The sequence below is a fragment of the Pituophis catenifer genome, unplaced genomic scaffold (assembly GCF_029215685.1).
Source record: "Pituophis catenifer annectens isolate HBS135680 unplaced genomic scaffold, rPitCat1.0.hap2 SCAF_2, whole genome shotgun sequence".
NCBI lineage: Eukaryota > Metazoa > Chordata > Lepidosauria > Squamata > Colubridae > Pituophis > Pituophis catenifer.
In genome coordinates, this window is record NW_027256882.1 from 199615502 (window position 1) to 199637346 (window position 21845).

A 21845-nucleotide genomic window follows, 5' to 3' on the forward strand; every position below is an offset into this window, starting at 1 on the left:
CTTCTCCATCTCGAGCAACAGAGGATGTAAGTACAACAATTCGATTTTACAGAACCATGGGTTCTTAGTCAATTTCAACAAAAGTCATCTTGTGCCTATGACTCGAATCCTACACCTGGGGGCAGTGATCGACACTGAGTGGTGCGAGGTGTTCCTGTCCCAGGAGCGCAGGGACTGCCTGGTGGCCTTGGTCACCCTGATACGAGAGAAGCACATGGTTTTAGTAGCGCTGCTATCTCAACTACTGGGGAAGATGGCCTTGTGTGTATCCATAGTGCCCTGGTCGTGGCTGCATGCCAGGCCCCTGCAATACCTGCTGCTCCCCTTCCAGTGAGCAGGCACCAGCAATTCACAAACCAGTGTTTGCGTGTCTACTCCAGTCCTACGATCACTCCAATGGTGGACATCTCCAGCTCTGGCCAAGGGTCGTCTCTTCCGAGAGCCCAACAGGTTGGTGATTACATCGGACGCCAGTCTCTTCGGCTGGGGCACCCATCTACAGAGACACATGATCCAGGGCTGGTGGACGCAGGCGGAGCTCGCCAACAATATCAATTGCTGGAGCTCAGGGCGGTACACCTGGCCCTCCGCCAATTCCAGAGCCTCGTCCATGGACAACACATACTGATTCTGACCGACAATGTGGCCACAAAGGCCCACATAAACAGACAAGGAGGGACCGACTTGCGGACCCTAATGGCCAAGACGAGTCATTTGGGCACTTGGATGGAGAATCATCTCCTCTCCTTGAAAGCGGAACACATCACTGGGTCCACTAACCAGCAGGTGGACTCCGTAAGCAGGGCCACGATCGACCCCTCAGAGAGGGCTCTCCACCCGGACATATTCAAGGAGATTTCCCGGAGGTTCAGTCATCTGATCGTGGATCTGTTCGCCTCCCCGGCAAATGCGTAGGTCCCTTGCTTTTTCTCCAAGTATCCAACCCCCGGGGTGGAGGAGACCAATGCCCTCCGCAGTCCCTGGCCCTCCGGCCTCCTATATGCCTTGCCTCCCCTACCCCTCATTCCTGTGGTTATCAGGAAGATCCTGATGGAAAGGGCAGAGGTGTTACTGGTGGCCCCCCACTGGGCCAGACGTCTGTGGTTTGTGGCTCTGAAGGGCCTGTTGGTGGCTCCACCATGGAGGATCCCTCCAGAAATTATTTCCCTCAGCCAGGGGGTCCTAATACAACTAGAGCCTCTGTGGCTCCAGGTGACCATCTGGAACTTGAGAGGAATCTCTTTAGGGAAAGCAAATATTCCTCCATGGTCATTCAGACCATTCAGGCCTCCAGACATCCATCAACCACCAGAATATACAATGCCACCTGGAGGGCCTTCTTGGCTTTGTGTTCAAAGAAGACCATTGATCCCATAGTGGCGACAGTACCTCAGGTCCTGGACTTCCTTCAGGATGGTTTGGATAGGGGACTTCCACATAACACCATCTGCAGGCAAGTGGCAGCCCTCTCCACAGTCTTAACCTTGGAGAGTGGGATTCCCTTTCCCTTCATCCAGTGGTTCGGTGCTTCATCAGGGGTGCGGCAAATTTATGCCCACCTGTGGTCCATAGATATCCCTCCTGGGACCTACCCACAGTTTTGCAGGTGCTCACCTCAGCCCCTTTTGAGCTGCTAAGAACAACTACGCTCCGTCATATGACCCTTAAGGTCGTGTTTCTAGTGGCCATCACATCAGCCTGGTGCATTTCGGTGCTGGTGGTCTTGTCAGTCAGGGAGGACCTCTGCATTTTCCATGCAGATAGAGTGGTCCTCAGACTAGATCTGCCTTTTATACTGAAAGTTAACTCCTGGTTCCATCGTGCACAGGAGATTATCCTGCCCAACTTCTGTCCAGGGCCTTCCCATACACTAGAACATCAATGGCATACCTTGGATGTGAGGAGGGCCCTGAAAATATATATCAAATGAACAGCCAAAGATAGAAAGTCAGAGTTGCCCTTCCTCTCATTTCAGCCAGCCTCTCTGGGATCCCGAGTTACCCCTTCAAGAATTGGCAGATGGTTGCGAGCATGCATAACTTTAGCATACTAATCCGGGGCGTTGCCATTGCCCGGCCGGATCACGGATCACTCTACTAGGAGTGCGGCCATGACGGCAGCCTGGGCTACTCAAGCTCCATTGAGGAAGTTTGCAGAGCAGCAACCTGGGCCTCCCCATCACCTTTCATTAGGCACTATAAGTTGGACTCCTTTGCGTCTGCTGACGCTTCCTTTGGGAGGGGGGTCCTACAAAAGATGCACTCTGGAGGAACTCCGGACCACACGGCTCTCTGCCCTTAGGGTGGTCAGCTTTGGCACATCCAATTCTTGGACACACACACTATCATGCTGGAGAAGTAACGTTGGTCTTACCTGAGATGTTCCTTCTCAGCAGATAGTGTGAGTGTCCAACCCCACCATAGCATCAGTATGGTCCAGGATTTGGGGGCATGTAATGGTATGTTTAGATTTATTCACAGCTGCGCCATAGTTAAAAACTGGAGCCGGAAGGAGAGGCAACTGGGCATGGCAATGAAATTTATACTCAGTCTCTGGGCAGAAGGACAATATTAACCCATTCTTGGACACTCACACTATCTGCTGAGAAGGAACGTCTCAGGTTAGACCAACATTCCATTCCTTTCCTTTCCTTTCCTTTCTTCCTTTTCTTTCCTTTCCTTTCCTTTCCTTTCCTTTCCTTTCCTTTCCTTTCCTTTCCTTTCCTTTCCTTTCCTTTCCTTTCCTTTCCTTTCCTTTCCTTTCCCTTCCCTTCCCTTCCCTTCCTTTCCCTTCCCTTTCCTTCCTTCCTTCCTTCCTTCCTTCCTTCCTTCCTTCCTTCCTTCCTTCCTTCCTTCCTTCCCTCCCTCCCTCCCTCCCTCCCTCCCTCCCTCCCTTGAATGCTTTTGTTTGTTGAAGTTTTCCTTGCATTTTTAAGGATACTTTTTTCATATGAAGCAAATGATTTATTTATTTATTTAATTCTTAGACATATATAAGATGTTGACTGCTGAATATTGGGACGTGGTGTGCAGGAAAGTTAGAAGGTTCTCAAATTGGAAGGACAATTGCACATCATTCCAGTAAGAAGAAATAAGGAGATGGCTTAGAAAACACTTGTGGATGGCTAGGGAGCTTTCAACTCATATGAGTGTTAAAAAGAACATGTGAGTTTCTAGTAGAACAGCAGCCCCCAACCATTTGACCACCAGGGACGAGTTCCGTGTAGAGTGGTTTTTCCGAGGATGGGCGGGGGCATGGTTTGACATGCTGCCTGCATCCTGTGGAAAGGAGCAATAACCTAAGCAATAACTAAACCACTCTGTTTTGAAGATATTTTCAAACTCATTTCCACAGACCCCTTGTGTTTTTTTGTCAACTGCTATTGCATAAGACACATATTTTAAATGGTTGATGTATGATGTCCACAATTGTTATTGTTTAGTTTTATTGGCTGGCTTTTCTTCATTCCATGATTATGGTTATTACAATCTCTAATAAGTGCAACATATTGTCTGTTGGAGAAGAAGTACTGTAGGCTATTCTTCATGATACTTCAGTATGAAGACAGAGATATTCTTCATATGCCACAAACTTAAGTTTCTGATTACAAGGCACAATACAATGGAAACCTTGTTATGACAAATTGGGAGGAGAGTAAAACTTCACTGGCAGATCTCTTCTTCCAACGATTCTGTAGTAAGAGATAATTATGCTAGACTGGACCTATCTAGCTGGTGCCGGAGGATTTTTAGCCCTTCTAGCAAGAACTTCTTTCAGTTCAGCTCTGGGAAAATAGAGGCTTTGGATCTCCCTTCCTGAAACCAACAATAGACAATATAAATCTTGTGCTAATCTGTAAACATGAAGTTACTGTGCAAATATGAAGTATTGCCCAAGGAGAAACTTTTAACAATATACTCTTTTTAAAAATGCAATGAAGTGAATTAATCTATCTTTTCAATTTGTGGGAGAAGATCAGAAAGAAAAAGTGATTGACTTGCTGTATAGATGGTGATGATGGAAGAGATTTGATTCCTGGAACCGTAATATAAGTATCTAGGATGATATACTACTGACATGAGATGTACTTCATATGAACTGGTAATGTGTTTTGTCCAACATGATGGCCAGGAAGGGGTTTAACTTGAATCCCATAAAGTATTGCACACATAAAGTGAAATTAATGGTAAATTGGGAATGTTGATTTAATGCCCCTATTAAGCCATTCAACAGATTTCAGGAAAGACATTGGCTGATAAAGTTATAGCTGTCATTGTTTCTTCACAACTATTCAAACATACAAGAATGAAGTAGGATAATCTCGAACTCTTAGTACAGGGAGGTACACATTACTTAATAGGCATAACAGCATCCTGATGAGATGACTCTTATGATCCAGTTTGTTCAGAAGGAACAGAAATAATAGAAAGGGAGGAGGAATAATACTGACCATGAAAAACATTGTTATTTACCCAAAATATTATAGACAGAAACTTGTTAAAAGAAATGGAGGAGAGAATAAAGGTAGTACTGTTACAGCCAACAAAGGAGAATAATTGAATGATGATGCATTTCGGGGGGGGGGAGTCAGAATGTTCAAAGTGGAATGATGTGGTAACATCGGGGAATTTTAAGTATCTGTTGGGAGACAAATGTAGAGGGTGGAAGAAGGCATAAGAGGGTCAACTATATTTCCTTATTAGTTCCAAGCCAAGACTTACTCAAACAAAGCGGGAATAGCAGGAACCTAAGGGGAAAATATCAGTGTAATGCTGGAGTTCTTGATTTCAAGGGAAATTAAAGCGGAATATAGTTGAATTTATATCTGACCCATGTTGTCGAAAGAGGGTATATTAATAAACTCCGAACAATGGTATTACAAGGCAGGAAATGTTAGTGGGAAAGGTGGATGGGAAAAAGGAGGCGTTTAAAATCAAATGCAAAGAGTCCTAAGGAGATAGCAAAAGAAACATATTGTTGTATGAATTGATCCATGCAGTCCCCTTATTTTGGCCCCCAAAGTCCCTTCAGTTTCTTGCTGAGGACATGTTCTCGCAACTTTTAGTCTCATTCAGCTTGCTACTAAAGCAGCTTAAAGATGGATGCAGTTGTTTTGATAATATTTTGTGTGTGTGTGTGTGTGAGTGTGTGTGTGTGTGTGTGTGTGTGAGTGTTATGCCATTATGCCACCCTAGGACATTCCATGCAGACAGTTAAAAGCATGTGAAAGAGGCAGGCTCTTCAATAATACCTATCCAACTTGCATCTTGGATGTACAAAACTGGATAATCCCTATACGGCAGCCATGAGGTAGAAAAATCTTAGCAAGATAGTAATTAACAAGTTGCTAGTATTTTTTGAAAAAAATTCTGTCAATATAAATTAGAATACAGGTAGTCTTTGTCTTAAAACCATTCATTTAGTGACTGTCGAAGTTACAGTAACACTGGAAAAAGTCACTTAAACAGTTTTTATGCTTATATGACTGTTGCAACATCCTGATGGCCATGTGATCAAAATTCAGGTGCCTGACAACAGGCATGTATTTACAATGGTTGCACTGTCCCAGGTCATGTGATCACCATCTGTAAGCATCTGCACAGGTATAAAATGGGTTATGTCTGACTTGGTAATAGAACTTTTCAAAATTATTTTGAAAAAAGTGACATCTTTGGAAAACAATGACAGAGCATCTTATTTGGAGGATGTTAAGCCTTCCTTCCTTCCTTCCTTCCTTCCTTCCTTCCTTCCTTCCTTCCTTCCTTCCTTCCTTCGCTCGCAATTGCACAGAATGAAATGGATAGATGAAAGCCAACTTCTTTAGACAAGGAATAAGTAGTCTTGCTAATTAAATAAAATGAAACTAAACATTTAAACTGGCTGGATGCAACTTTTTGAAGACCCTATTGTTGAATTTTAAAACTGCTGAGTAGATTTTGTCACACCTTATAATAAGTGTTATGCAGGAGAGTTATTTGGAAAATAAAATACAAATTCTGTCTATTCAGGCCTGGTAGAATGGGATCAATTTATCAGATGATTTAGGAGGCACTATTGTGCTGCATTCAAAACTAGAGTTTTTTTTTCCCCACAGTTATGCAGCTATGATTTAAGTGGAAACATTTTTGTGCCTGTTTAGTTATGAAATATAAGTTTACATCTGACTTAGAATTATATTTTGGCATAAGGTGTAAAACATTCTTCCCAACTATCAGCATTAAAATGAATAGAATTTTTATCACAATAGCTGCTGGACATTCTCGCTCCATGAAATAGGAATTCTTTCATTATAATATTGTTTGCTTGTTTGTTTGACAACATTTGTAGCTCTCCCTATTGTTAGAGGATGCTCAGATTTTAAGCCTAATTTAATTTTTAGCCTAATAGAATAATTTGCTGAGAATTACAAAATGTGTGAACTTTTCCTTGTGTAATTGATAAAATTAATGTTATGTGTAATTACTTCCAGGCCACATTTTACTTTTGTGTAAATGATTAAAAATCTAAACATTGTGAATAAAAAGAAGTATAGAGAAATTCATTTGTTGTGGATTTTACTGCACTAGTACAGGGAAAAGGCAGCCAGATATCATAAGTTAAAGATCGGGTAACATTTGACTCTTGGGATTGCTCATGTATCATTTTCAGTGTCTCAGTTTGCACTTTTTAGTGTTATTTTGAAATGGAACAAGAGAGAACAATGAAGTAATAATCTTAAAATCATATATTGTGCTGCATTTCAGAAACAGGGTGAATACATACAGATGTGGTTGTAACTTAAAAAAGTGAAATAATAATTCTCTAGTGTAGGAAAATTTGTAGTATGTCTTGTGGAGGCAAACAAATCCCTTGCTTATTTAATTTATTAGATAAATCAAGCCTTTGCTAAAAGGATATTCAGAATTTATATTATTAAATTATCCAGATATCCTTTGTGATGTCAAAGCAGATTTCAGAACATTTTCCCAATATATGGAATGAAGATATCTTTTTAATAAAAGCAAATAAGAACTGAGCTTAAATATTAACCTTCATGAAACAAGACTTGGACAGATGTTTGCTAATTAGAGCGAAACCAAGACAGGCAGGAAGGGTAAAGCTAATTTGTCTGACAGGCCATGAAATAACACTTTTATTTTGGCCTGGTATATCATTCTTATAGACTAAAAGCATGGATTGCTGCACTAAGCACTTCCATCTACCATAACTTCTGCAAAAGGGCTGCTTCATGGTTTTGTTGAGTTTTACTTCACACATTCTTCCGTTTTAGTGTGCTAGACACTGTACATTTAAGCTATTTGAAGCCTGTCATTTCTTATTAAATCTCACATAGGTGAACAAGTTATAGGTGTTTAACAATGATTTTGAATCATGAAATTTTCAGGCTGCCCCCAAGTGTTTGAAGATAGCCAATTAATTAGTCCTGCAATATATTGTATTTCTCCTCTTGAGATAAGATTTGAATCAAAAACCGAGGAAAAAAATCTGACTTGAAAAATGGGATGGCATTCTTGTATTAAAATATGTAATTATACATAACATGAATGTTTTAATTTCTTCAATGGTCAGGTTTAAACATTAATTTAAGGAGATTATTAAAATTAAAGGGCTTAAATACAATATTTTTTTGGGGGGAACGGAAGTATGTAACTGAGGCAGAAAATCAAACTGCTTGAGAGAAAAAAGATACAGGTGGGCAGCTTATTCAGCAGCATGAACTGAGTTGTTCAAATGTGATATGAATTGTTCTGCAATTAATGAGCTTATTATACCTATGCATAATTAACACAACAGCGATGTTTGGCAAGCACTGATGTACTGTATATAACATGTGCTATAAATGGTACGAAAAGATTCCTGGTACACTTGTTTGATATTTTGGATATAGGATGTGAGGATGTTAGAAAGTGCATTTACGGGTATTAAAACTGTCAAGAAAACGATGCATAAAATGACATAGTAGATTTATATCAAGGAAGTGTGTGAACTCAATAATACACATGGTACCTTTTCTTGCGAAAAATCTCAAGTACCATAGGAGCTTTGAAGGTGAAACCACTAAACTGTCAGATAAATTCTCAATAAATTCAGGGTGTTAGTTTAAACAGGGTTGCTTAATATTCAGGGCCAATGTGCCAGTAACAGTACTAACAAACTTATAATCAAGGTACTGTTCAAATAATCACAATTTAGTTGTTTGATTTAGCAGAAATAATTTTTGATGTGTATAGATTTTATTTCATGTATCAGCTGGGAATAGCTACTGAGGAGGCAAATATGGACAAGAAAAACATTGTAGTCAGTTCTGATTAAGATTAAAGCATTATACCATGTTTTCCTGAAAATAAGACCCTGTCTTATATTTTTTTTGAACCCCGAAATAAGTGCTTGGCCTTATTTTCGGGGAGGTCTTATTTTGGGGCATGTGGAGAGAAACGGGGATCCTCTTGCCGTCTTACCTGATTTCCAGCTCTGTCTCCCTAACCTTAACCAGAAGAAATGGCAGGGACCGGCTACTCATGCATTTAAATATTTTCGGGGAGATCTTATTTTGGGGGGAGGTCTTATTTTCGGGAAAACACAGTAGGAAAGTTTGCATATTGTGTTGTTGGGAAGTAATATGAGTAGTGACTACTTAGGCAACTAATGTTTACTTGACTGCATTCTTTTTGTATTACAATAGATTAAAATTTCTAACCTGAAATTTACATTGTGATTACTTGTCTTGTGTGTTAAGAGCAGAGTACCTTAAATATTACATGCTCAGATAAAATAATTTACATTTCTCTGCATCTAATGTAATGACAGAATATTGTTATAAACATATATGTTTTCAGTTAGTAACCTTCACAGGAGCATACAAAAGCATACTAAAGGATTGACAGTTTTAAAATAAAAGTAATAAATAGGGAAAATACCTCCTTTAAAAAAGAATAGATAATGTTGATCATTTGGGGAGGAGGGTTTTTGTTTTTTTGTTTTTTGTTTAGTATCTTTGAGTCAGTTTTTGACTACTGGTGATTGCCTAGACAAAGACCCTGCAATTTTCCTAGCAAGATTTTTCAGAAATGGTTTGCTGTTGCTTCCTTCCCAGGGCTGAGAGAGAAGGACTTACCACAGTCAACCAGCTGGCTTCATGCCTAAAACGGGACTAGAACTCACTGTCTCCTGGTTTCTAGCCTGATGTTTTAATTCCACTACCCCAGACTGGCTCTCTTAATTTAGTACGTTCAGGACAGCTTTTGTCTAATGTCTAAAAACAGGGTGAAGCTTACTTGGAGAAAAAAAAAAAATCTACAGATGTGAATCATTAACGTATAATGAAAGCTTCTGTTAATAGTCACTATCTAGTCTTCCAGAAGCTGGGACAATTAAAGAAGATTCCCATTATAATAAGCAATCACAAATTGGAAAAGGAAGTCTTTTAGTACTATGACTTCAGATAATTTAGAGCAGGGGTGTCCAGCATGTGGGGTGCTTATATCTGGCCCACAGGGCCATCCTGGAAACAGTGAAGGACTGGCCCAGGGTGCCTCTGCCAGAAAAAACTGAGCTCGGGAGGGCCACAGGAGGCCCTCCTGTGAGCTCTGTTTTCACTGGCAGAGGGTTGCAGGAGGCCGTCACAGCCGAAAACAGCTCGGGAGCTTGTATTTGCTGGCAGTGCTTGGGCCAGCATGGGCGCCCCCGACACGAGTGACGTTGAGCTGGCCACGCCCACCCTGGCTATGCCCACCCTGGCCCCCCAAGGTCAAACACAACCCAATGAAATTGAGTTTGACACCCCAGATTTAGAGTATTGGGGAGAAAAACCCTAAGTAGTTTGAATGGATGGCAGGCAGGCGGGCAGAAGTATGAAAATTTATTTCCAGTGTAACAACCCCCATAGAATTTTTCACTAGCTATTTTTTTAAGCATTGTTAGTGGCAGAGGCATTCAGTTTGTGTGCAGATGCAAAATGTCACAGGGTCAGTTCCTGGCCTTCCCAGATAAATTTAAGGACAGCTATCTATAAGACCTTCAGAAGCGGCCCACTTGCAACTTTGAGAACTTGGGGTTGGGGGTGGAAGTTGTAACTCAGTTTACATGAATCCAGATCAAAGTTGACACACCCTCTTTTTTTTGACACAGCTTTGAACACCTTGGCTGTTTTGAGAAGTAGAGGAAGAAAACTTGTCTTACTTTGCCTCCTCCTTCATCAATTTAAGTCAGTCTTTCTAATCTCACCCTGAGCACGTAGTAACCTACTATTTTGAATTTACCTTTTCCCCAATCTAGTTGCAGTTACTGAGGAAAGTACCTGGTTGCAAAAGGTGTTGATGTACCTGGATTTCACCATCAAGGTCACAGTGGATTTTGCAAACAATGGAGTGATGACTGCTCACTAATGTCAGGGTTCCAAGTAACACCCCCAACGAAAGAAACCTCCGAGGCTTGGATTTCCTCAAAGTTACTTTTTATTAGAGATGTCATATAGGCACATTTGGGAAAACCTGAATCTGAAAGCTTCCAGGTTTTCCCTACCCAAGTGAAAGTTCAAGTCCCTGCCTAGCACCCTCATGTCCATCACATGGTCCAATCATCCACCATCCAAACTGAAGACACCTCCCAATCATCCGACTCCAGGACACTGCAACCTTGACTATCAGGGAAAGGAATGTTATTATGACTAAATATCTCCACTGCTCTATGCAATCCCCCCTTCCATATTCCCACAGAAGAAGATGTAGCAGATCTGAAGGCCCAAATGTAAAAGATGGCTTCCAGGTCTGACAATTTTTAAAATTAAACGGTTGTTGTTTTTTTGTTATAGTGGTACACACCCATCAACTGCTATTTATATATTTATGTGGTCATATGTCTATACATATTGATTGTCTACAATTCTGAAGTTAGAGATGAAGTAATTGTAGTGATCTACAGCCTTAGTTTTCACTGACTTTTTGGCCTAGGATCATAAACAGTAATCTTGACCTGATTTAAGGAATGATTTAAGATTTAAGTTGGAAAATTTAAGGAATGGAATTATGTAGGCTTCTTTCAGTTTTGAATACTAAGTCCCTGAGAATTCAGCAGTATAATAACAGATTGTTTTATTATGGCTGCTTCAATAAAAGATGGATGCCATGTCTGTACAATGTTGGCCTAGACAAAATTGATGTGATGCTTTGGTATTCTGGCTCCAAAGGAATACCATGATAAATATTTTATTAACAAAATAGCAGTGTATGGAATAACTGAATGAAATTGAACAGTGGCAGGTTAGAATGGAAAAAGTACTATCATACAAAGGCATTAATTATTCATAAACACTGAATGTTGGATACATTTGAATAGTTTTAAATGGATGAGACAAATGTATGGAGGTAAGGCTATTGATGACTACAGATCCTGATGTCTACTTATTAGAAAGACGGTTCCCATCTCATAAAATGGAGATTGTATATCTTATATATGTTTAGAATTATAGAAGCAAATTATTTAAAACAAAACAAATAGGCAAGGCTGGAAATGGCTGCAGGTATCTTTAAAGATCAGGTGTCGGTGTGAAAGACCAGATTCACGTGTGAAGGTCCAATTAAACTGATTTGTTGCTACATAGCCTATGGATAGGACTCTCCTCAACTAACAGCACTGCTTGAAGTTAGATAAGGATCAGCAGAAATTCAAGGGAGGTTGGACTTAGTTTGCTTGTGGCTAAGTAGGAATTCTAGGCTGATGCCTCTTTTAACTCCACCCCCAGGTTCTGCCACTTCTTTTTCTACATCACATTAATTGGGAATTTAACCCATTCGCCTGTCTTCTCCATTATACAGGGATTGATTCTTCTTGCCTCGATTTTGTACAATATGGTTGAAAATCTCAGTTCTCCAGACAATAATGTCTCATTCTGGAACTCACTCATTTGGCAGAAAGCTCATAGATCTGGAACAGCAAGATTAGGGTGGTTTTATTTTAGATTAAAATGAAGCCATATACCGGTATGCACAATAGGTCTGCTTACTATTATACCCAGGAGTCACAGTTTGTATATAGGTCTCTGTTTGAGGGTTTAAATGGCATGTGTGCCCAAAGTGGCACGTAAAGCCATGTCACCTGGCACGTATGGCCTTGCCTGTCTGTCTTCCGGGTGTCTGGTGTGCATGCGCACGTGACGATCAGCTGTCCGTGTGTGTGGCAGTGCCAAAAACCGGCATGTGCATGCGCGCCAGCCAGCTGATGGTTGGGTCCACATGTGCGCCAGAACCCAGAAGTTCGGCTTTTCCGGAGTGCAATCCGTTCGCACATGCAGCATGTGCGCTAGAACCTGGAAGTTCAGCTTTTCCAGAGTGCGACCCTGATCAACGAGCACATGCAACATTTCCTTGCAATGCCATCACTGTTCTAGGCTATTTCCTCCTGCCTTTCTGAGTCACTCCTTGAGTGACCAGAATCAGGACCGGCAACTTGATTGTTAAACAAAGTAGTTGCTAAGTGAAACAGCAACTGTGCTTATGACCTTACTTCAGCTTTTCTTTGCTTTATAGACCTGCAAAGGTCATAAATGTGACGATTGGTTGCAAAGTTACTTTTTCATCATCATGTAACTGCGTATGGTCTCTAAATGAGTCAATTACTAAATGAGAACTACAGTACCTCTATTGCACAAGATTTTTGGCAGAGTTATTGCGAGTCAAATGCAAAGCATGAAAAAGTTCCACATTAAATTGAACAAGACTATTTACACGTTGTCCCAGTAAATTTTGCATTAAGAATAATATAAATACAATATCCAGAGGCATTTTTTCTGATGTCAACTCACATTGCAGTTCTCATAATACCTCTGCTCTTGTCGCACCCAGACTATTAATTTGCTTTAGAATATGTGATAATAGAAATGAATGCTTTCACAGGGAACAATAAAAACAAAATCTAATTTTTCAATTACTGGTGAATCATATTAATCCAACTGCTGTTTCTAATCATAAGTCAAATATTTAGGTAGTATTTTGTTAATGGCTGCTTCCCAGTACTTTATCTGAGAGTAGATCGATCTTCCCAGAAAATAAATGAAAGCAAGATCAAATGTAGTGACTTACAGAAAATAGTGGTTACATGGGTTTGCATTGTGGTAAACTATATTTTGTATGGCCTTCATGGCAGCTATTTAGAAATGGGAAAGCTCCCCAGCAGCTATTAAGGACAGATTTTGCAATATACAGGTAATTCTTCACTTACAACAGTTCATTTAATGACTGTTCGAAGTTACAACGGCACTGAAAAAAGTGACTTTAAGACCATTTTTCACACCCATGATCACATGATTTACATTCAGATGCTTGACAACTGACTCACATTTATTACGGTGGCAGTGTTCTGTAATGTAATCCCCTTTAGTGACCTTCTGACAAGCAAAGTCAATGGGGAAGCCAGATTCACTTAACAACCATGTTACGAATTTAGGAACTGCAATGATTCACTTAACAAATGTGGCAAGAAAAGTCGTAAAATTGTGCAAAACTCACTTAACAAATTTCTCACTTAGCAACATAAATTTTGGGCTCAATTGTGGTCATAAGTTGAGGACTACCTGTACTCTGAAAATCTAAAATATACCCAGATGGGGAACTCCTGGTGTAGTTTAGTTTAATTTAATTGATATGAAAGTTCCCTTATTTCTGGTGCGCAGGGGAAGTTTTCACTGTGGCAAGACACTGTTGGAACCCAATATTTGAGATAAGGATCTATGAAACCAAATATAAGAACTGATTGTGTACACTCTTTGTTGTCTACTAAATAAATTGTCAACAAAAGATGCTTGCAGATTGGTGGAAGATAGGCATGGCCTACCTGAAGCTAATTTTATGCAGTCAGTGGCCTAGTTTTAAAACTTGTTTTGAAGAGATCAATTCAGACTTCTGTTCCTTCCCTTGAAGCCTCAGTGCTTTGGAGCAAGTTACAGCTTTGCAAAAAGAACGGGGGAAAAAGATATAGTTGCCTCAGATGGAAAGCTGTGCTAAGCTCTGTGTTCGCTGACCTAATCAAGGAATGCAGGAAAGGAAGGAAACACAGAATATGCCTTAGATCAGAGGTGTCAAACTCAAGGCCTGCGGGCTGGATCTGGCCCGTGGAGTGCTTAAATCCAGCCTGCAGGGCCGACCTCGAAATATCAAAGGACCGGCCCACGGTGCCTCTGGCTGCTAAAACGATCTGCATGCGGGGGCCCGACGCCTCGTTTTCACCCTCCATGGCCTCCTGCAGCACTGTGATGGCTGGAAAACGGGCCCGAAACGGCCGGCAGAGTGCTGCAGAAGGCCACGGAGAGTGAAAACGAGGCACAGGGGTGCTGCACACGGACCCCCGCACCCCATTTTGGTCAGCAGGGTGCTGCAGGAGGCATCCATCCCACCCTCCCTGCTGCCTCCCCAACCCCGGCCCGCAGAGAACTACAATGCTGATCCAGCCCTCAAAGAAATTCAGTTTGACACCCCTGCCTTAGATTCAACGGCTTGCAGTCTCAATTCAGAAGTATCAGTCCTTCATAGGCAATTTTGAAAACATGAATGCAGAAAACAAATATCATTCGTATGAAACAAGATACCTTAAATGCAGTTGTTCAATCATGAAGCTTTGTTTAATGAAATAATTTCAATGTGCTAGGGAACCTAAAGAGAACTCATTTTGTAAGATTTAACTATCAGAGATGATGGCATTACAAGTAGATCTTGACTCAGAACAGTTCATTTAGTGACCGTTCAGAGTTAGAACAATTTTGAAAATAATGACCAATGACCATTTTTCATACTTATAATCATTATAGTATCCCCATGGTCACATGATCAAAATTCAGATGCTTGGCAGTTGGTTCATATTTATGGCGGTTTCAGTGCCTGGGGTCATGTGATCATCTTTTGTGACTTTCTGACAAGCAAAGTCAATGAGGAAGCCAGATTCACTTAACAACCATGTTAGTTACTAACTAACTTAATCCTGGTATGTAGCGATAGTTCTCAACTTACAACCACAACTGAGCCCAAAATTTCCATTGCTAAACAAGACAGTTGTTAAATGAATTTTTCCTTATTTTATGACCTTGCCATAGTTAAGTGAAACATTGCAGTTGTTAAATTAGTAACACGGTTGTTAAGTGAATCTGGCTTCCGCATTAACTTTGCTTGTCAGAAGGTTGCAAAAGGGGATCACGTGATCCTGGTAAACTGCAACCATCATAAATACAAGTAATTTGCCAAGCGTCTGAATTTTGATCATGTGACCATAGGGATGCAACATTGTTCGTAAGTATGATAAACAGTCATAAGTCACTTTTTTCAGTGCCATTGTAACTTTGAACAGTTGCTAAACAAATGGTTGTAAGTTGCAGACTACCTGTGTAAAATATGGAATGTAATCCTCCCAGGGCAGTAAAAGAGTAAATTGAACACTGGACATCTCCATTCACATTAATTTGGATTTCTGTTTCTTAAATTACAAACTTAATAATATGGCAGAGAGCCTCAATGCATATCAGGATCTGGTTGCCAATGCATATCAGGATGCATATCAGGTTTGCTCAATGCATATCAGGATCTGGTTGCCAATTGCAAGCCAAATGGAACCAGGTCCATTTATTATTTGGATGGGAGATTCCAGGGAATACCTGGATGTTTGGTCAGGCTGGGAAAGAAAGAAAAAAAAATCCCACAAAAAGGCAGTATTTCCATTGGGGTTGCCAAGAAAACTGCCTGGGTGTGACATGCAATAAGCAGCAGTCGAGCTACACTTGAAGGAGAGTTGACTTGGCTTTTAATGGAAGGCCCTGTTTGAAGACAAACAGTAGAAATCCCAGTTCTTTGCACTTTGGTTTGCTTGAAACAGTTTATTGTGTGTCAGCCAGTATATTTCGTACAGCCATGACAAGAACTTTGTTCCAGTAACTATGGTAAAGCCAGTGAGTGTACTAGAGGGATGACTCAGGCTTCAAATGATGTGAATTGGCTCTGATCCATGAACTAGCAGCATGCAAAGGCCAAGTATTGGGTAGGGCTCAGCATGTTTTGACTGAATGCAGAGTAGTGGCTTCATAACAGAACACTATGTTTCCATACGTCAAGCTAATCAGGAAGGAAAACGAGCAGGCACTAAAGTGGGGAAGGAAGTACAAGGGACTGAATTCCTGTGGCATATTAAACTGGTAGCAATGCTGTGGAAGTTTCTCCAAAATGTTATTTTAGCTTCATCAGCTAAAAATATCATTTGAAGTACAGAGAAGGAAGAAAGGGTAGAGGAGTCTTTTTTAGCATTGAGCACTGCGCAGATTTAATTTCAAGCAAATTTGGTTGAATATGGCAAAAATGCATAAAAACTAAGGCAAAGCTTTGTCAGCCTTGGTTTCAATGTACTGCTATTTGGAGAAGCCAACATGGATTCATAATTTGTGTTGCCAGTGGGATTCATTCCATGAATTCAAACAATAATTGTATTTTAATAACAGCTTGGTAGCAAGAAATCTAGAGCGTTAATTCGGAACGAGCAATCTGATTCAGAAATTGACTGCTTATAGCTTTTTGTCAGAACTTTTGGGTTTGATTGTTCCGTAATGAATATGTACGTGTTCTTAAGATATGTAAAAAAGATAAATTTGACACTGGTAATTTTTTTGGTATAAAGTTATGGCAGTGCAAAGAAAATAATAGATTGAGAATTGTAAACAGATTGATTAAATAATTAGAATATTCTGTTCTTTAACAGTCAATGCACAGGGATGGTGAAATTGTGGCCTTCCAGATGTTGCTGAATTATATAACTCCAGAAACGACAACTCTGCTGACTGGAGCTGCAATTCAGCAACTAGCTAATAAATGTTTCAGTATAAATCTTAATGCCACCTTGCTTGGACTTAATTATGTGTCACTGTGTATTGCCAATTACTTTTAGAAACTATCCATCATGTTTTAAAGACACAAGTTTAGCTCAGAATAAACCATTATTTACAAATAAATCACCAATTGAAAAAAAAATCAACAGCTTCATTTTGTTAATCCACTAGCTGTTATGCCTCTGTGAAAAGTATGTCGTATATGATTTTGCATAATGTAATTTAGAAATGTCTTAAGATCAGGATATTTAGGAAAGCTCAAACCTAGCTTTCCTAAAATAGTAGTAGGTTTTTTTTCGTAAAAAAACTAGTAGGCATATAGCACAGAATCCTTAGAGAATGACCAATTGGAAATAAGAGAGTCATCATATATTTAGATGCCATCATGCATTTAAGGGAGAAGAAATGGCAGAAATGCTTAGCTATGGGGGATTTAGGTTTGGGTTGCTAAGTGACTGCATTGACAGTGGCAGTTATTTCATTTTCTATTGTAAGTGTGAAAACAACTGAAGAAACTCACAAGGCACATTTTCTGCTTACTTTCTTCCCAGGTGGTATAGGTGCTTCCTTCCAGTGCCAGCTGATCCATCAAGACCACATCTGTACTGATGACAGTGACAAGGTAATTGAAAGTAATGAGAGCTAAGTGCAAGTTCCCATTTCACTAGGTTTCTTAAAAATAACTATTTATCCATATTTAACTTAAAATGTTACCGTTGGCTAAGGCAGTTTCATTGTTTCAATAAGTATATTGATGCACATACCACGTACATGTTTATATATTGGGACTATATTTACACAAGAGCAGTACAGTGTTACTATCTACATATAGTTTACATATAAAATATAAGAGAATGATAAGTTATTTTAACTCCATTTCTTTTACAAATCTTCAATGGTACTAGGTTCAGTGGGTTTAATGTTCACCTAGAAGGCTTTTAACAATAATTGATTGGATATTTACAATTTCAAACCATTGAAGATATTTATGCAAGGCTAGAAGGTTTGACCTGTATATAGATGGTCCTTGACTTACAACCATTTGTTTAGTGAACATTCAAAGTTACAATGGCATTGAAAAAAGTAACTTATGACCGTTTTTCACACTTATGACCATTGGTCACATGATCAAAATTTCGACGCTTAGCAATTGGTTCATACGTATGACCACTACTGTGTCCTCGGATCATGTGATCAACTTTTGCGACCTTTTAACACGCATAGCCAATGAGGAAGCCAGATTCACTTAACAACCACGTTACTAACTTAACAGCTGCAGCAATTCACTTAACAATTGTGGCAAGAAAGCTCGTAAAATAGGGCAGAACTCACTTTAAAATGTCTCGCTTAGCAACAGAAATTTTGGACTCAATTGTAGTCGTAAGTTGAAGACTACCTGTACTTCCACTTTTTTTCCCTCCAGGATCAGTGCATGTTAAAACATTTCAAAATTTTAACTGAAATACTTTTTCAGTACTATAGTGGTGTCAAAAGTGATGAGTGATAGCAAGCCATGTATTTCATTCATTTTGAAGAAGTGAAGCCCTTATGAAAATGTGCTTTTAAAAGTGTGTATTTAATACCTATCGAGTTCTCAGAAGCCCTTACAATTGCTGAAATATTTCCCAGTGGAAATTTCATTGACCTGTATGGTTCCTTAATCCTTCCTCTGACTAGCAGAATTAAAAGAGATTGCCAGAACTGTTCACAGAAATTGGACAAATTAAGGATTTTCTTTCTGCAGAATTTCAATTCTAATGTATTGTTTATCTCCTTTCTGTTGTACTCTACCAACCATTTGAGAAACAATTTCCCCATCTATTCTTTAAACTTAGCTTTGGCCATCTCAAGTCAACAATGACAAAAACGATTGGATATGATACAATAAATGGCATATAGTACAGCCTTATAGATAATGTTTATATTATTGGTCAATATAGATCCGTGATGGTGAACCTATGGCACATGTGCCAGAGGTGGCACGCAGAGCCCTCTCTGTGGGCACGCGTGCCGTTGCCAGCTGCTCTTCCGAGTTCCGTTGCACACATGCGTGATGGACAGTTGGTCCAGAGTGAATGCGCACTGGCCGACTGCTCTCTTCCGGGTTCCGGTGCTCCCACACCCGCATTCCGAAAAGGTTAACCATCACTGATATAGGTTATCGTTAGATCAACACTGTGCCTCATGCTGGATAAAAGTGCATTTATTTTAGACTATGTGGAAAGAGGCTAACTTAACGCATGCTGTTCAAGCTATAGAAAAAATTGTCATGACTTCCTTATCTTCACAGGAAAGAACAAGCATACTCTTCTGTTACTTGACTCATCCTAGGAGAAAATGTGTTATGTCTTTTGTTGTTCATTGTGGCTAGAAAAAGGAAAGAGGGTTCTGATGTCTGCAGAGTTATTTTGTTCTGCTTTGCTAGTCTAGGATATACAGGACAAGAAGCTTCCATTTTAATTTTTGGCCTCTCCCAGGAAGACAGAAGGTGGTGGTTTACTTTCTCTCATCTCTTCATAGTGCAACAATTAGTGGATTTCCTCCTGGTGGGATAAAGATCCACTAATTGCTCCTCATAAGGAGTGATAAGGAAGTCACGAAAATTTTCCTATAGTGGTGGCGCAGTGATTAGAATGCAGTATTGCAGGCTAATTCTGCTGACTGCCAGGAGTTCAATTCTGACCAATTCAAGGTTGACTCAGCCTTCCATCCTTCCGAGGTTGATAAAACGAGGGCCCAGGTTGTTGGGAGCGATACAAGACTCTGACTTGTAACAGAGTCAGTTACAAGGCTGACTCTGTAAACCGCTTAGAGAGAGCTATAAAGCACTATACAGCGGCATATAAGTGCTATTGCTCTTAGTATCTGCTGGAATTTGGAGAGAGATGAGTTTTGATAGATGGCTAGAGCTGTGGCTGTTACATGTGAGAGCTATGTAGAAACAAGGGCCTCAACTAACAGGTGGCTTTAGAGACTTTCTGGTTTGCAATATTCTCAAGTAATCTTGGATGCTGCATTAGCCTTGATCATCTTGATATCACTAAATCAGCAAATTTTTTAGCACAGTATTAGGCCAAGATCTGTGAGAGGCAGGTCATTCTAAAGAGGTCCTGAGCTGCTTTCTCTAGTTTTTGGAGTGCTGTGGCTCCTGTCCTGGAGATAGATCAGCCCAGCAACACAAACCAAAAGGCCATGAGAAGAATGTAGTAGTGGCTAGATAGAAGAGGATATGCTCTCAGCAGCCAAAAATAGCCAAATTCTAGCCCTTGTTCTGACATAAATCATGCATGTAGCAAGGCTTATTTCCAAAGTTGGAAAGGACTCGTTCAACATTGGGTCAGAAACAACAGAATTCAGTTGGTGTTTTAGGATGGAGATGTGAAAAAGGCTACATCACAAGGACTTGTCCTTAAACAATGGCCAGGAGATACCCTCGGGGAAAATTAGGGGCATGGATATGCTCTTAGGAAAATCTGCCCCTCCTTCCTACATATATAAATGCATGAGATGTCACCCACGCAATCATTTTCATGTCTTAAGCCACCAATTTTTGAAAATATTTTTTGAAAGCAAGGATCTGCTAGGCTGTTTCTCTCTATAAATACCAGTTTCTAACCCCCACCCCCCTTGCAAATACACAAAAGAAGTAACTTATGGCAATTATTTTCTTTTCAGTTTCAAGGCTCCAGCAATTAGGAAGCAAATAGAATAACTATTTATTTTTTTTATTTTTTTTGATAAATTGTGGATGCCTGAAGGACAGTTTTTTGCAGGCCCATTTTTTTCCCTTCCATTCAATTGTTTCCGATTCTTGGAGGCTACTTGAAAAAGTCCTAGTGATTTTCTTAACAAGGTTTTTCAGAAGTGGTTTGCCATTGCCTCCTTCCTAGGGCTGAGAGAAACTGACAGGCCCAATGTCACCCAGCTGGTTTTGTGCCTAAGCAGGACTAGAATTCAGTATCTTGGGTTTATAGCCCAATTCTGTAACCATTACACCAGACTAGCTCTCATAGACCCAAATAGATAAATGTTAATTGAGTCTAGGAATATGATTAGAATCCCCCTGAAACTTCAAGGGATGTCTTTTGGATGCTTTATTCCCATGCTGCTTTCCTAGGATTTATAAGTGCTGTGAATGTCTTGGCTAGCCCCAGAAGAGGAAAAGGAGAACCAGAACAAGCATTGGCATGTGCTTATCAAATTTCCACTTAGCACATTGCTACAACTGCTGTTAGCAGCACTAATTGAGAAAGGTTGCACAGTAAACATATTGCTTGTTTTCTGTAAAAGAATGGTGGCAAAAGACCAACCCACTTTTCTTTAAAGAAGGTTTTTAAAAAATGGTTGGAAAACACTCCTGAAAGATAGTTGCTATATTATTTAATGGTATTATCTGTTCTGTGACTTCATCTGTAGTTACTGTTCACCATGCAGTGATTGAAGAGAAGATCTTCTTAATAGTAATAGCCTTCCACAAAGAAATAGAGGTAGCCCTTATATTCTCTCATGTTAGGTGACAGGCTAACATGCTTGTTAATCAAGCAATTGTTGGATAGATAATTGTTTCAGGGTTAAAATACTACCAGACAGTTGAGAGTTGTGTAAAGTATTTCTGTGCTGGTATTAATTAAAGATTTTTATTGTTAAATAGCTAAAAATTATCCTTTATTGCAGTGGCCCCCAATCTTTTGGGCACCAGGGACTGGTTCCATGGAGAAAGGTTTTTCCACAGACTGAAGGGGGTATAGTTTCGTGAGCTGCCTACATCCCGTGGATGGGGCTTTGCTTGTTTGTGCGGACCGGTTTCTGACATGCTGACGACCAGTGCCGGTCAACAGATCGGGGGGTTGGGGACCCCTGCTTTATTGCTACTATTTTCTAAACTATCCTGGCATAGAAATAAAAGTAATGGTTTATACTATTTTGTGCTTTCTTAAAAATATGCTTATATGCATTACTTTACTTTTTCTGTAAGAAAATACAAGAAAACTTT

General features: G+C 40.0%; 1 protein-coding gene across 4 annotated transcripts in view; it reads left to right on the plus strand.

Moving 5' to 3' along the window:
• The window catches only part of RNF38 (ring finger protein 38), a 107800-nt gene that overhangs the window by 41880 nt on the left and 44075 nt on the right, over positions 1–21845 (plus strand). For all 4 annotated transcript variants that reach the window (XR_011600074.1, XM_070938509.1, XM_070938510.1 and 1 more), the window contains exon 2: positions 17404–17474. Coding sequence is in view for 3 of the 4 variants with exons in the window: in XM_070938509.1 (XP_070794610.1) it covers positions 17404–17474 (71 nt within the window). In the remaining variant the exon portion in view is untranslated. The remainder of the gene's footprint in view (positions 1–17403; positions 17475–21845) is intronic.